The 17,316-nt window shown below is 40.8% G+C and overlaps 1 protein-coding gene across 3 annotated transcripts in view; it reads right to left on the minus strand.

Annotated features, from left to right (window-relative positions):
- Positions 1-17,316, minus strand: part of NPSR1 (neuropeptide S receptor 1) — a 146,944-nt gene that overhangs the window by 108,175 nt on the left and 21,453 nt on the right. For all 3 annotated transcript variants that reach the window (XM_043873323.1, XM_043873326.1, XM_043873325.1), the window contains exon 2: positions 8,547-8,679. In XM_043873323.1, coding sequence (XP_043729258.1) covers positions 8,547-8,679 — 133 coding nt within the window. The remainder of the gene's footprint in view (positions 1-8,546; positions 8,680-17,316) is intronic.

The raw sequence follows: 17,316 nt of genomic DNA on the forward strand, positions 1-17,316 counted from the left end.
CACAAAGAAATGGAAAGATAACCTCTTTCATGGATTGGAAGATTTAATATTACTAAAATGTCCATACTACCCCAAACAATCAATAGGTTTAATGGAATCTGTATCAATATTTCAAGGGTATTTTTTCATAGAAATAGAAAAAATTCCTAAAATTCACATCAAACCACAAAAGACTTCAGCCAAAAATAAATAAATATTATAAAGAATACATGGTATATATACACAATGAAATATTATTCAACCATAAAGAGGAGATCCTCCCATTTATGACAATGTATAGATGAATCTTGAAGGCATTATGCTAAGTGAAAGGGCAGAGAAAGACAAACACTGTATGTGAAAACTAAGAGAAAAAAACACATGAACTCATAGAAATAGAGGACAGGTAGGTGGTTGTCAGAGGTGAGGACTGGGGGAAATGCGTGAAGATGGTCAAAGAGAACCAACTTCTATTTATGAGAAGAAGTAGTTCTGGGGATGTAATGTACAACATGGTGACTGTCGTTAACAATACTGTATTGTATATTTGAAAGTTGCTTGAGAGTAGATTTTAAAATTTCTTGACTTTCCTCCCCCCAAAATTGTAACTATGTGAGGTGATGGTTGTTAGCTGAACTTATTGTTATATATACATATCACATATCATTACTTTGAATGTGTTAAGCTTATACATAGTCTATGCCAGTTTTATCTCAATAAAATTAAAAACAATATCAAAAGTAAATGAATGAGCAGAATTCAAATAATGAACTGAGTATGAATGAAATGAACTGAGTATGCAACTCAGTGAGTGAAATCAGCTTTGTAAGTGGTAGTGAACTCTATGTATGACCTTGAACATCTCACTCTTCCTGGTCTCACCCCCCTTGCTAAACCTCTCAGTTTTCTCTGCTGTCAGATAATTAATAGGGAGCCTTTGAGGGTGGTACATTCCTTAGTTTATTGGTAAGTTGCTCTCAAGAAAGTGCTTTGAAGCAAAGCTAATTTCCACCAATGTGAGAAGATTTGGTCTTATCAGAAGAAAGTTATTTGAATACATGCCAAAAAACATGTTTTCTATCTTTCCTTGGTTGAACACTCAATGGGAGTTACTCTCATTAGCTCCCGTTCTTTATGGCATTTGAATAAAACAGACGTCAGTCCTGAAGATGATAAATGAATAATAAATTTTAATTGGCACTTTAGCTCATAAAATATAAACAGTCATTAAATTCATCCAGAAAATTGTTAAAATGGATGTGCTAAAAATTGCAGAATATGCCAAAATAGCAGCTTTAAGATCTTCTGATTCTCTTACATTCTCAAGGCTAAATCCTACAGTCAAAATTTCTAATGGAAGATATAGAGAATTTGTTTTTTTTTTTGGAAGGGATCAGAAATGTGGAGAAGAAGGAAGTGAATCGAAATATATGGGTGTAAAACTAAAACAATTCTTCCATTGAAATGTAAATGATGTGTTCTTTGTTTTCACAAATACATGAGTGCTGCTATAGGGACTGTGGGGGAAAAGAAAGACAAGTAGATGTGGCTCCTTCTCTGATACACTAGATAGGAGGAAGAAAATGTTCCTTTTTATTTTTGAAATGATTTTTTTAAATGTATTTATTTTTGGCTGTTCTGGGTCTTCACTGCTGCTTGGGCTTTTCTTTAGTTGTGGAGAGTTGGGGCTACTTCTCTAGTTGTGGTGGGCTTGTCGTTGCTGTGGCTTCTCTTGCCTCTGAGCACGGGCTCTGTCTAGGTCACGTGGACTTCAGTAGGAGTGGAGGCCCATGGGCTCAGTAGTTGTGGCTCCTGGCCTTAGAGCACAGGCTCAATAGCTGTGAACTTAGTTGCTCCACAGCATGTGGGATCTTCCTGGACCAGGGATCAAACCTGTATCTTCTGCATTGGCAGGCAGATTCTTTAGTACTGAACCACCAGGGAAGCCCTGCTCCTTTTTACAATAAGCAAATTAGATTTGAGTAGGTGTGGACTGAATGTTAACAGATGAACAGAGAGAATTCATGCCCTCAAGGAACTAATCATGCCCTAATGTTATTGCAAATAAATAAGGCTTCCGTTTGCAGGATCTTTGAAAAATAAGACTCTGTGTGGATCTGTGCTGGTGGCTTCTAGAAAGTTTGTCACATGACATTTTTCCTCATCTTTTAGCCTGGGTGACCTAAAATTGCCAGGGATCAAATTGCCAATAGCCGTTGGATCATAGAAAAAGCAAGAGAGTTTGAGAAAAACATCTACTTCTGCCTTATTGACTACGCCAAAGTTTTTGACTGTGTGGACCACAACAAACTGTGGAAAATTCTTAAAGATATGGGAATACCAGACCACCTGACCTGTCTCCTGAGAAATCTGTATGCAAGTCAAGAAGCAACAGTTAGAACCAGACGTGGAACAATGGATTGGTTCCAAATTGGGAAAGGAGTACGTCAAGGCTGCATATTGTCACCCTGCTTATTTAGCTTATATGCAGAGTACATCATGGGAATGCCAGGCTGGATGAAGCACAAGCTGGAATCAAGATTGCCAGGAGAAATATCAATAACCTCAGATATGCAGATGACACCACCCTTATGGAAGAAAGCGAAGAACTAAAGAGCCTCTTAATGAAAGTGAAAGAGGAGAGAAGAAGAGTCGGCTTAAAACTCAACATTCAGAAAACTAAGATCATGGCATCCAGTCCCATCACTTCATGGCAAATAGATGGGGAAACAATGGAAACAGTCACAGACTTTAATTTAGGGGGCTCCAAAATCACTGCAGATGATGACTGCAGCCATAAAATTAAAAGACACTTGCTCCTTGGAAGAAAAGTTATGACCAACCTAGACAGGATACTAAAAAGCAGAGACATTACTTTGCCAACAAAGGTCTGTCTAGTCAAAGCTATGACTTTTCCCGTAGTCATGTATGGATGTGAGAGTTGGATTTTAAAGAAAGCTGAATGCCGAAGAATTGATTCTTTTGAACTGTGGTGTTGGAGAAGACTCTTGAAGGTCCCTTGGACAGCAAGGAGATCCAAACAGTCCATCCTAAAGAAAATCAGTCCTGAATATTCATTGGAAGGACTGATGTTGAAGCTGAAACTCCAATACTTTGGCCCCTGATGTGAAGAACTGACTCATTAGAAAAGCCCCTGATGCTGGGAGAGATTTTAAGCAGAGGAGAAGCGGATGACAGAGGATGAGATGGTTGCATGGCATCACTGATGCAATGGACATGAGTTTGAGCAAGTTCTGGGAGTTGGTAATGGACAGGGAAGCTGGGCATGCTACAGTACATGGGGTCACAAAGAGTCAGACACGACTGAGCAACTGAACTGAACTGAACTGAAGACCTCTGTTTTCAGGATCTTTGAAAAATAAGACTCAGTGTGGATCTGTGTTGGTGGCTTCTGGAAGGTTTGTCGCATGCCATTTTTTGTCACCTTTTAGCCTGGGTGACCTAAAAAGACATTGGCCAATTTGAAAGTCACAAAAGTGTCTTCCTTTGATGCACTAAGTTCATGTCTATAAATTTGCTTAAGCGAATAATAAAGAATGTGTGTCAGATTTAATTGTGAGAATATTCATTGCAGAATTGATGATAGTAGCTAAAAATGGAGGGCAGGCTTCTCTTATAACTCCACTCACTGGTAAAGAATCTGCCTACAAGATTCTTTACAGAGACCGGGGTTCGATTCCTGGATCAGGAAGATACCTTGGAGAAAGAAATGGCAACCCACTCCAGTATTCTTGCCTGGAGAATTTCAGGAGGAATTGAATTCCAGTATTCTTGCCTGGAGGAACCTGGTGGGTTATACAGTCCATGGTTTTCAAAGTGTCAGACATGACTGAGTGTCTAACACTTTCACTTCTTTCATGTAAATAGTCAACAATAGGAATTTATCTACTTAATGTACAGTCATTCAATGGGTCACTGCAGTGTTTGGACAACATGAAAAGTACTACTTGCCAAGATATGAGGTCTGAAGAAGAAAGCACAGCATCTGGTAGAAGTATCTTCAAAGCAGGGAAATGGGTGGTCAAACAGGATTCACTGTCTAAACTTCTCTTTCTTGAAGGAAACTAAAGTACAGAAGACAAGCTATGCCTGAGACTGCTACTTACTTCTGTTCTCTCTTAGGAAGAGAAATGATTTTATTCTGGCCAATGGGTTAAAAACAAATGAACAAAAAACCAAAAACATTTACCAGCTTCTCTTTAGTTAGAGATGGCAAATAAAATGAAAGCAAAAAGTAATGAGTGGGAATCCTAGGAATGCCAGCTAAGAGGACAGGTGGTGGGGCATGAGCCCCTCTTGTCCTTTCCCCTCTCTGCCTTTCTGTTGACTGGAATCTGGGAATGATGGCAGGAGTTCAAGCAGCCATCTTGAACCAACAACTGACCATGAGCCATATACCATGAGCTGACCTTGAGGTTGAACTCAAGGTTCTTTAATAGAGTAGAAATATGGAGAAGCCTGAGTTTCCAGTGATAAGGAAATACAATATGAGCCCGGGACTGCCTACCTCCAGAATTCTTTACATAAGATGAAAATAAATCCTTGTAGACTTAAGCCACCTTTATCTGGATTTTATATTCAGCTGAATCTAATTCCAACTGATTCACCAACTAAGTAAATCAGAGACCAAGTGGAAATCAAAAGGTTCCTCAAAGAATCACTGTAAGTAGGAGGCTTTTGTCAGGAGAGTCATAACGGACAATATTATTTAATAAAGAGTATTAATATTGCTTTCAGTTCAGTCACTTAGTCATGTCCAATTCTTTGTGACCCCATGGACTGCAGCATGATAGGCTTCCCTGACCATCACCAACTCCCAGAGCCTATTCAAACTCACGTCCATTGAGTTGGTGATGCCATCCAACCTTCTCATCCTCTGTCATCCCCTTCTCCTGTCTTCAGTCTTTCCCAGCATCAGGGGCTTTTCTAATGAGTCAGTTCTTTGCATCAGGTGGCCAAAGTATCGGAGCTTCAGCTTCAGCATCAATACTCCCAGTGAATATTCAGGATTGATTTCCTTTAGGATGGACTGGTTGGATCTCCTTGCTGTCCAAGGGACCTTCAAGAGTCTTCTCCAACACCACAGTTCAAAAGAATCAATTCTTCGGCATTCAGCTTTCTTTAAAATCCAACTCTCACATCCATACATGACTACGGGAAAAGTCATAGCTTTGACTAGACAGACCTTTGTTGGCAAAGTAATGTCTCTGCTTTATAATATGCTGTCTAGGTTGGTCATAACTTTTCTTCCAAGGAACAAGTGTCTTTTAATTTCATCGCGGCAGTCACAATCTGCAGTGATTTTGGAGCCCCCTGAAATAAAGTCTGTCACTGTTTCCATTGTTTCCCCATCTATTTGCCATGAAGTGATGGGACTGGATGCCATGATCTTAGTTTTCTGAATGTTGAGTTTTAAGCCGACTTTTCTACTCTCCTCTTTCACTTTCATCAAGAGGTTCTTTAGTTCTTTGCTTTCTTCCATAAGGGTGGTGTCATCTGCATATCTGAGGTTATTGATATTTCTCCTGGCAATCTTGATTCCAGCTTGTGCTTCATCCAGCCCAGCATTTTGCATGATGTACTCTGCATGTAAGTTAAATGAGCAGGGTGACAAAATACAGCCTTGACGTACTCCTTTCCTGATTTGGAACCAGTCTGTTGCTCCATGTTCAGTTCTAACTGTTGCTTCTTGACCTGCATACAGATTTCTTAGGAGGCAGTTCAGGTGGTCTGGTATTCCCATCTCTTTAAGAATTTTGAATATTTAAGAATATTGCCTTACCCAGTAATAATTGTTAGCATTTACTTTTCTCAATTAGAAGAGCCAGGTATAAAAATGTCTCTGAATTTTGTTTTCCAAATATGTCTGTCACTGATGATGTTGGTTGAATCTGATGATTTAAGAATATGTTCATGTGAAAAATTTAGTCATCCTATAAACAACACTGGAGAGTCTAAGACAGCTGGTGGTATCTGAAAATTTTAAAAATATATTCAACTTTAATATATTTTCTTTGTTATAATGCAGTCTCTCTCTGTTGCCAGAAACATTTGGCAAAGTCTTTTAAACCTAGAAAGTTAATTTTCTGTGTATAATTTTTAAAGAAAATAAAGGAAAAGAGAGCTGAGTGCCTTGTTAGGGTCAGTCTGGCTTTAAAAAAGAAAGACTAATTAGGGAAAGTGAGATGCTTGTAAAAGAGAATAAGAGTTCTGCAGAGATAGCAAGTGAGAACCAGAAGTGACAAGTGAAAATATAAAGTCTAGGAAATTTGAAGAAATCTTGGGGAGGCCATTAACATAGAATAGGAGACTCAAATCAAATTTATATGAATCTCAAAGTGTAAGATCCTGCAGCTGATATTGAAGCAACCTTTTCATATGTGCTACTGAATACTCCGATATGTATTCTCAAATCCCTTACTACAGGATCTGAGATCAAGGTGAAACGTGAGTGAAGAAAATTTTAACATCTTACATAAGAAGTTAGCCCATTCTCAGACACTAGGCAAAGTTGCTCTCTCCAAGAATTCTTCACTTGAAATGCTCCTGATCTGACTCCTTGAGTTTTTCCATAGGGAATTAACAAATAAAAAACAGACTATCTAGAACACTCATGAGAAATTAAGCCCAGATTAACATGGCAGACTATGGATTTCAGTAAAACACACAACTCTTCTTTTTGAAAATAGATGGTGAGATTGTAGTTGTTCATTTATTATTATTCTTGACAACGCTTTAAACTCTAAGCTGATATCCTTACCACCTCTAAATTCTTACACTCTAAAAGAATATATGGTTTCATAGAATGTTAGTTATAGCACTGAAACTGAAAAAAATATGGTGAAAGTAAGTTATTATAACCTCATCTAAGAATTTTACATTTACTATCAACAGATGATTCTAATTACCCTTTACTCCTACCCTTTGCATGCGTGCTAAGTCACTCCAGTCATATCTGACTTTTTGCAACCCTGTGGACTATAGCCTGCCTGGCTCCTCTGTCCTTGGGATCCTCCAGGCAAGAAAAATGGAGTGGGTTGCCATGCCCTTCTCCAGGGGATCTTCCTGACCCAGGGATTGAAAGTGCATCTCTTATGTCTCCTGTATCAGCAAGCAGGTTCTTTGCCACTAGGGCTACCTAGGAAGCCCCCTCCTACACTCTACTCCTAGTGAAAAATGGGGCTTCTCTTTATAGGAAAGATTGAAGGAATTTCTTTCATCACAAGTCCCACTTTTGTTACTCGGTGGGTTCCTCTTCCATCTCCATGTTTCTCAATAGCGCCTTTGTTCTTCACCCTGGACACTGTAGCCCAACCCAAGCAGATGAGCCTCCTACACTTTGTTAAAGAGGAAGAGGGGAATTTCAGGATATCAACAAGGTATGGCCAAGGTTTTTTGTAAGATACAGAGTCATATGTTTCACATATTGGAATTTAAGACCAAATTCCCAGGAACTCTCATGGCCGTTACTGCAACTAAAAGCACAGAAGAGGTTGAATGTACCTAACAGCCCTTCCTAGCAGTCATTTACCCTTGCTCCTTGTTAGCACTTAACACTTATGAAACTTTTTTTTTTTTGCATTTGCCCTCACTAAGATTCAAATTAAAAGCATATGACAGCTATCTGGTTCCCATAGCTCAGGACTCCACAGCTGTCTTAGGCTGGACCATCCAGGAATCCCATCTGCCCACTCTCTTCTCTGGCCTGTGGAATAAAACTCTCTCAGTTATGTTTTCCTTTTGAACATAAGCCCTACCAATTTGGACTCTACTCATCTATTTGGGGGCCTTTCTTTCATAGATCATTTTTAAACTTGAGAATGTTTCATCATTCTCCTTCTAGGTGTGACGCATTCACTTTTCAACAGTACTGCTGCTGCTGCTGCTAAGTCGCTTCAGCTGTGTCTGACTCTGTGTGACCCCATAGACGACAGCCCACCAGGCTTCCCCGTCCCTGGGATTCTCCAGGCAAGAACACTGGAGTGGGTTGCCATTGCCTTCTCCGTCAACAGTACTAGCCAGTCCCTAAATCCACCCTTAAGCATCGAAATCTAGGATATGATCCTTGTACTATGCCCAGCAGTGGTGTTGCATGTCACTTACATTTCAAAAGCAATGCCCACAGACTTAAATCTGCAAAGTCCTTAAGACTTAACATTTATTACTGAGTAAAGATAATTCTGGTCCATTTTCTGGGGTATATTCTTTAAGTTCATCATATGGCATGATATGATAATATTACCTTAGTGAACCATAGAGGCAGCTGTGTATAAGGAAAGTAGAACCCTTTGGTAGCACTGACAATGGTATGCTCAACTTTGTTGTTTAGAGAGTTATTTTTATAATGGAATCTTATAAATATTTAAATATGTTAAACTTGTTGAAAGAAAAATTCAAATTTGAGTTTTATATCCCTACAGAAATTATTCCCAAATCTGCAGCTGCGTTTTGGACTGGTAATACACCAGTTCTGTTGGTAAGATACTTGATAGTGAGGAGCCATTGGAATTCTCTACTCAGCTTATTCCTCTCCTGCAGTTGCTTACCTGTGATGGCCAGCTGAGTCACAAAAAAGGTCATCCTTGACTTCCTCTTCCTCCTCCAGGTAGAGAGCAGCACAATGGCATTTCCAACAATGGTGAAAACAAAGAGGACCCACAGAGTTATCAACTGCTCAGTCTGTGAAAAACAAAGCAACAAAAAACCAGTGTAAGTGAGAACCCTAGTACTTTACAGAAAGCAAGGCTCAGGCTTTGTTGTTGAAATGTCTTCCTCCTGGTCTCCTGTCCCCCACCTGTCAAAGCTCTGCTCTCAAGAGAACAAAAACACAATGGTCCTTATTTACAGTGGCAGCAGTGTAAATTGATGCAACCATCATAAAGATCTATTTGGAAATATATGTCAGCAGACAAAAATATAGGCACAGTATTCTTTGGCTAAGCAATTTTAAGCCTATGTGAAAGAATTCTAGGTGTTAGAAAGAGCACTACAATCACAAAGATGTGTCTATTTATTGTAAGAAGAAATTTGAAATTGTTTAAAGATAACAGGATAGTTAAGTAAATAAAGCACTTCAATTCAGTGAACTATTATGTAGCTATTAACAACGACAGACCTGAAGAGTATGTGGCAACATTAAAAATGCTTATAATATAATGGTAAATGGAAAACATAATAAAATTATATATTGGGTATGATTACAACTCTGCAAAATTATACATGTAGGAAAAGAACTGAAGTGTACTAAAATGTTAAGAGTGGTTATTTTAGTGTGATTATGGGTTTTCTTACTCTTTTTCCTTTGACCGAATTGTATAATACAGGAATATTAAAATTCCACTGAGAAAATGTATAATTAGTAAGAGTGAAAAAAAAGTAGGAATGCTACTCATTCAAAATGTCAAGTTCTTTATAAAAAGTTTCCCACTCTCCCTTTAATGGAATTTTTCAGCTATCTTAAGTCCAAAGCCCAGAAAAACAGAGGCAACAGGATGGGCTGGACACAGGGACTGGGGAGGGCCGCGCTGTAGGTGAGAACAGGGCCCAAGGGGACCCAGAGGCAAATCGGAGATCAGGAGCTGAGAGACTTCAGCCCAAAATGTCTGGGCGGAATCCTGATAAGAATGTGCACGTCTAAGACCAGGATGCAAAGTGTTTTTCCTATTTGGAGAAGACAGTAAGAAGAGCCTGAAGAAGGGACTTCCCTGGCAGTAGAGTTGTTGAGACTTTGCCTTCCTGTGTGTGGGGTGCAGGTTTGATCCCTGGTTAGTGGGGCTAAGATCCTATATGCCTCAAAGCCAAAAAACCAAAACATGGAACAGAAGTGAAATTGTAATAAATTCCATAAAGATTTTTAAAATGATCTACATTAAAAAAATCTTATATGAAAAAGAAGAGCCTGAAGAAATCCCTTATAATGATAAAATTGTATGTGATAAAATTGTATCCTGGCCAGGCGAGAGGACCCAGCTATTTGGTCAAACTCTAGTGTAAGGTGGTTGTTGTGAGGTTAACATCTATAATGACTTGACTTTAAATAAAGCAGATTACCCTACCTAATACGGGTGGACGTGGACTTCATCCAATAAGTTGAAAGCTTTAAGAGAAAAAGCTGAGGTTGCCCCCAGAAGAAGGAGGATTCCCTGAAGAATTCATTATAGAACATAGATATCAAGCCTGAGTTTCCAGCCTGTCACCTCCTTTAAGAATTTCAGACTTGGAGTCCCCACAATCATGTGAGCAAATTTCTTAAAGTAAGTCTCCTCCTTTCTCTCTTTCTCTCAATATAATATATTAAATATTTATCTGGGCTTTCCTGGTGGTTCAGTGGTAAAGAATCTGCCTGTTAGTGCAGGAGATATTGATGTGTTCCCAGAGTCAGAAAGATCCCCTGGAGGAGGAAATGGCAATCCACTCCAGTATTCTTGCCTGGGAAATCCCATGGACAGAGGAGCCTGGCATGCTACTGTCCATGGGGTTGCAAAAGAATCGGACATGACTTAGCAACTAAACAACGTATCTATCTATCTTCTATCTAATCCGTCTATCTTTCTATTGGTTCTGTTTTCTGTGGAGAACTCTGACTGAAACACTCCCTGAAAATCTGAGGCATCACAGCAGCACTTTCTCTTATGCCATATTAATTTTAAATTACACAGTAACAGACAAATCAATTCTTTAAAAACTATAATGAACCAGATAAAGCTCAGATCCCATTTGCCCACCACTTTTAGTCTTGATCAAGTCCCTTCTCTCAGAAAGTAAATATCCTTTCAATTGCATTGTATATCCTTCTTATCCTTTGAAAAATATGTCATAAGCATGCACACACACATCCATGTTAATTAAATATCAAGCTGATATTAAAGCTCTCCATCTCACATGTACAGATGAATTCTGAGGCCCTGGTAGAGGTCTGGGCCACAGAATGGTAGAAGTTAGGGAACGTTCCTTGTGGTGGTGGTGGTGTTGGGGGCAGGGTGTGTGCACAAGTGGAGTGAGAGGACCAGAGGGTGGACAATCTCTGCTGCTTTGAAGGGCACCAGTGACAACACCTCACCTCCATCATGCTTACATCATCTCTCATTTGGAAGACAGTGTCTTTGCTCAGCACCAGGCTTCCTGATTTTCTCTGGTCCTTTTCTGACCAGAAGGGATACCTTTTTCTGGATGACTCATTTCTCTAGCAGCCTGAAAATGGGTGGCACTGAGAAAGCATTAGGAATGGAAACTAATTGTTATGAAAAGGGTTGTTCTGAGACTTTGTAAGAGAATTCTCTCCTTTGAGATCCATGGACAACTGTGCTGTCGGGAGCAGATACAGGAGGGGAGGCCTTGATGGGCCAGTCTGACCTTCCCTATTCAGCAGCTCATATGTAGGTAGTGAACATAAATAAGTGGTTTGAACTTGGAGGACCTGCTTTTTAAAACTGTAGAACAACCTGGGGACCAATGCAAGAAAATAGGTGGCTTGGAAGTCTGAGCAGATCTTTTGTGGACATTATGATGATGGCAGATGACACAGGAGATGCATCAAGCATATATGTCCCCAGTATGGTCCTAATGTCATTTGCTCTCTTGCTCTCTGGGAAGATGATGGCCTCCTGGTAGTGTACATGATTCAGGAAAGATCAAGGAGCCCTTAGAGCAGGTGGTGTGGCAGGTGGGGCCTGCAAAGTCCTTTCCGGGCCTGCTGAGAACACAAACGAGAGCTTTTCTAAGAATTTCTCCTATTTCTCTTAGGAGATCTTTTTCACCTGGAGAAGTGTTTCGATGCCTTAAAAAATTCCTTGCTTTGAATTATAAAACACTATACCATATCCAGAAAATTTTCTCCATTTGGGTGGAGGTGGAGGGTAGTTTATTTCCATACTTGTCCAGTACTAGTCAATCTCTGTTGAACTCTTTCAGCCTCAGATGAAGAAGAAAAGGAATGTTAGAATGCTTATGATTTTTTTGTTTTCATCAGATCAGAAATCCAGGTCTCCACAGTGAATGGGGAGAAAGTAGCATGTGGAAGCAGACAAAGAAGGAGGCCTGGCACTCTGAGGGGACAAGCGAGTGCAGTGAATACAGGCTGTTTTCCTCACTGAGTCCGCTGTCTTCCCCAGCACCACTCCTGGCCCTGCCCAGCTCCAGCCTCCCTTTAACTAGGAGAAGGCAGTTGGCTGTCATTCTCCTCCCTGGAGTCTGAGGCCATCAGTGAACTCCCCACAGAAATCCAGCCCAGCCTCAGCCTCTGGACTGCGCCTTCCTGGGTGGGATTCCCTGGGGGCCTGGCCTCCCTCCCTGATTCAACAGGATGATTCTTACTTCACGGGAGAGAGAGTGAACAGCCTTCTGCCTGTGCTCCGGCATCTCCACGCCTTACAGAGACAACCTCCAACTTTACAGCAAGTCGGCATCAACTTTCCCTATTTTCTACTACTGACACAGGTTTTTTTCCAACGAAAATTACACTGAAGGACTTTGGGATGAGAATTAGGAAGAGAATTAAGTGAACCCAGGGTAATTTTGAACTAGAAGTCAAGGGTTTTTTTCCCCAGAATCCCTCTTTCTTCACAGTCCCTTTTCCTGACATAACTAAGTGCCTATGGGAAGTACAGTTAGGCCACATCTCCAGAAAAGTAATACTGAAGTGGGCAAATGATTTGCTTTTCACCAAGCATACTGGGGATTATGCTGCTGACACCAAGATTCAGATTTCCAGAAATCACATTTCTCTAGTGAGGAGCCACCGGACTCCCAGTGGACATGGGAGGGCTGCTTTTTCCATCTTTGTACTTCAGGATCCTGACCCAGGCAGCCAATCTCTTCAAAGTAGGCTTGGGGCTCAGAACTGCCCTGCTGGGAGCAGAGAGTGACAAATACTGCAAATCAAATTATCCCATTTTGACGTATCAGTGAATCGGAGGTCCGGTCTCAGGAGGGCTTGGAGCAGTGAGTGCTGGCTCTGCAGCTGAGCCTCTTCTGAAGAACCTGCAGTAACCATGCTTTGGGCTGGCTGGCCCAGGGTGCTCTGTGAACAGGCCCAGGTCTATAATGCTCTCCTTGGGGTTAGATAACATCTGTGGGTTGGGTTGAGCAAATTCTGTGAAATCAAGTCTACGCCTTCTGCTTTGCAGTTTTCTATTGAAAGACAGTCTCACCTTAATTCATTGGCTTCAGGAAATCTCTAGATGAAAGAAGCTCCCTACTGTAACTTTCTGAGAGCCGTGTGTATTTATTTATTCATTCATTCAATATCAATGAATTGTGTATAGTACAAAGTGTTGACACTACAAAGCAGACTAAAACACGTAGACTGTATAAATTATACTGTTAAAATTAAATCCCATGTGTGTCATCAGTTGTCCAAAGATCTTTAGGTATAAAAACAATTACATAGTTGTAGGATCATTTTATTCATAGCATTCTTAACCTATGCATGCCCATACACCTAAACATACACACACATCCGAAGGTAATATGAAGATTTGGAAAACTACAAGAATGGGAATTGGGGAAACAAGTTGAGAGTCATTTGAGCATCACAGTCCAGTGAGCCGTTTAGTAGAAAAGTGAGTAGGTTTTCAAACCTGCCTGATTTGGGATGAGATTCTTTACTGCTTGCTGGATGTGTGACATATCAGTAAGTGATAACCTCTCTGAGACTGTTTTCTCATTTATAAAAGGATGATGGAAATGAAATCTGTCTCAGGGTACTTGTGATGGATAGAGATGATGATGAAGATGAAGACTTCTAGCTCAGTGTCTGATGCATAGTACACACAACATAAAAATTGGTTGATCTCCTTTTTAGGTTCATGGACTATATTTAGGCTTGAGCAGTGATTTATAAATAATTCACTACTTTTTAAGAATGATGCTTGAATTTACCCCCTTCATCCCCTTTTCCGTTCGGGTCTCTGCTGAAATTTCCCCCGAGCCTAGTCTGCACTCCTTCCTCCACACAGCAGTTTGTGAACTATTTCAGAATATAGTTGGAGATTAAATGCCCCCTAGTGGTCATGTGAGGCAGAAATTCAAGCCAGTTGCTTAATACAGAACAGAGGTAGTAAGCCAATTTGGAATTTTTCAATGACTGTAGCGTGTTTTCAACTTAGTTACATAGTTGTGGGCTTATGACTAATTGGCTTTTAACCTAAAGTTAATGACACCATGCAGTGATGAAAGCTCCCTGCAGATCAGAAAATTACAGTGTTGGTTTAAGAGGGAGGAACTGCAGCATTCTCTTGATGATGCTGGTGCTGGCACAGGGCTGATACTTGGGATTTGACCCCATGGGATATGCTTTCAGAGTCAAAAGGATTTCCATGAGATCAGGCATTAAGTCTGGGTCACCATTCCAGGCTGGCATTTTATCTTCCCCATAGAAAGAACTGAATAAGTATTTGATGGATGGCTATATGGTTGATGACAAGGCCAAAGGTACTTATAAATATCACAAGAATGAACATTATCCCAGGAAATACAGGACATTTAGCTAAATGACTCTAGTTGAAACTAGATATGTCAGACTTGTCTGAAGAGGAAGACATGATTTATCCAAACCCAAAGAATGATAATCCTCTTTCCAATGAAGTCCTGGAAACTGAAAGCAAGCAAAACATCCCTAAGGTATCTGTAACAATCACGGGGTGAATGGGAACTAACATTATTTGAGTGAATCCCATTATTAATCTAGCTCCTGACGGACTTCGTTTTTGATGTATGCTAGGTACTCAGTAAATGCTTGTTGGTGATTGTCATGTGCAATTGTCACAGTCTGGCTGATGAGATGACTCTGTCCTCAATCTTATAGGTAAGGAAGTAAGGGCTCAGAGAAGTTGCTACCTAGAGCACCTAGCTCCTAAGCAATGCAGCTGGAACTTGAACATGGCTTTGCTTGACAGAAAAGTCCATGCCATGTTTACTGGTAGTGATTTTCTGCTTGAATTTTGGGCCAGAGATGGTAAAGTTGCCTCATTTATTTTCAATTTTCAGGTGGGAAGCAGATCTTCATTTTCCTTCTGACCCAAACTTGTCTGAAGCTGGGTTTCTGAAGCTGAATCAGCTTCTCAACTGCCTCCCCAAGGACTGAGAGTAAGGTCAGTGCTCAGTATGTGTTTGTATGGATGAACCCTGGAGTGACGTGTGGCTTCCACACAACGGAAGCTGTAAATATCACACAAGATGCAGCTGCATCGTCTGCCCCAGGGAGTACAGGGCTTTCTGTACCCTTTACATTTTCACGGTTCATTTAATGGTTCTTGTTATTTTTATGAAGTTGAAGATGAATATCTCAAACACAGGAAGTAGCAAATACATCATACTTCCCACGAGAGGAAATGAAGTCTCAGAAAGGTTATGAGTCAGACTCAGTTCTCAATCAGCAAACCAATAAACTCCACAGTCCTGTCACCGAGACCTGTATGCCCCCTGTCATTCATAGTACCCCGGTTCTGACGCCTACTCCAAGCCTCAGTAACTTTGCTTAGGTGGGTTGGAAATACCAAAAGAAGAGCTCTGAAAACATCCTGTTCCATTGAGGCTGAATTACTATGTAACACAGTGAGCACACAATTTAAAGTGAGATAGGCAGGAACCGACTACAAAAACTCTGGGTTCCCAAAGCTGCTTCATTAGACTTGGGGAATGAGATGCATTAAGAGGATCTGTAGACCCTTGGGTAGTGACCATTTCTGAACAGTTGGAAACCTGTCACTCAGTAGCTTGTCCCAATTCTTCCCCAAGCCTCGCCCCACCTGCTGCTAAGGAAGCGCTGCCAAGTGGTCAACAACCAGTGAGGCAGTCAACCAGGAGGCACAGCATAGGACCCAGCTTGCTCACAAGTGCTCACCTTGGCTTCTTCCCCATAACCACTTCCTGCTGTTGCCCCTTTTGAAAATCTGCATTTTTACCATCCTGCCAGTAACCCAGCTTGGAGACACCCTCTGTGGAATTATTGTCATCACAACCACCTATCTACACTCAACTTGTCTAGCTGTTTTGCCTAGACCACTAGGGATTCTGTCTTGGATTACTTCCAGGGTAACTTTCATTGGTAATACTCAATTATGAAAAAAATAGCTACAAGAGTTTTTAATTAGTTGCTATTACAAAAAATTAGAAAATTACAAAAAGCTACATGTATGTGTGGATGTTAATTTCAGTCTTATGTTTTTATAAGCCTTTCCATATCATTTTAACAGGTGTCGAGAACAGGAATGTACATTGCATCCTCTTCCTAATGCCTGGTGGGACCTGCTGGCAGGGGGCCTCCTGCATGAAGAATAGAGGATGTGAATGGGTTGGGAGGTATTGTCACAGCCCAAGTCTGTTGAGGTTGACAGTAGGGCTGTCAGCCAAAATGGTCCCAAATAGTTGGGCGCTAAGAATCGTTCTGTGATCTCTCATGTGGTATATAAAGGGGCAAGACATTTAGCCTGAGAGGAAAGCCTTGATATAGCCATGGGTTGGTGTACAAATGATACTCAAGCTGGAATTGGGAAACTGTCCTTGAAATCGTGTTGCTGTGATTATGGTTATATTGGTTCTCATTCTGCATAATCAAGCTCTGTTCAGTTCAGTTCAGTCGCTCAGTCATGTCTGACTCTTTGCAACCCCATGAATCACACCACGCCAGGCCTCCCTGTCCATCACCAACTCCCGGAGCCCATCCAAACCCATGTCCACTGAGTCAATGATGCCATTCAACCATCTCATCCTCTGTCATCCCCTTCTCCTCCTGCCTTCAATTTTTCCCAGCCTCAGGGTCTTTTCAAATGAGTCAGCTCTTCGCATCAGGTGGCCAAAGTATTGGAGTTTCAGCTTCAACATTAGTCCTTCCAGTGAACACCCAGGACTGATTTCCTTTAGGACGGACTGGTTGGATCTACTTGTAGAAGACTCTCAAGAGTCTTCTCGAACACCACTGTTCAAAAGCATCAATTCTTCACTGCTCAGCTTTCTTTATAGTCCAACTCTCACATCCATACATGACTACAGGAAAAAACATAGCCTTGACTAGACAGAGTTTTGTTGGCAAAGTAATGTCTCTGCTTTTGAATATGCTGTCTAGATTGGTCATAACTTTCCTTCCAAGGAGTAAGTGCCTTTTAATTTCATGGCTGCAATCACCATCTGCAGTGATTTAGGAGCACACAAAAATAAAGTCTGACGCTGTTTCCACTGTCTCCCCATCTATTTCCCATGAGGTGATGGGATTGGATGCCATGATCTTAGTTTTCTGAATGTTAAGTTTTAAGCCAACTTTTTCCCTCTCCTCTTTCACTTTCATCAAGAGGCTCTTTAGTTCTTCTTCCCTTTCTGGCA

The sequence above is a fragment of the Cervus elaphus genome, chromosome 18 (assembly GCF_910594005.1).
Source record: "Cervus elaphus chromosome 18, mCerEla1.1, whole genome shotgun sequence".
NCBI classification, from domain to species: Eukaryota; Metazoa; Chordata; class Mammalia; order Artiodactyla; family Cervidae; genus Cervus; species Cervus elaphus.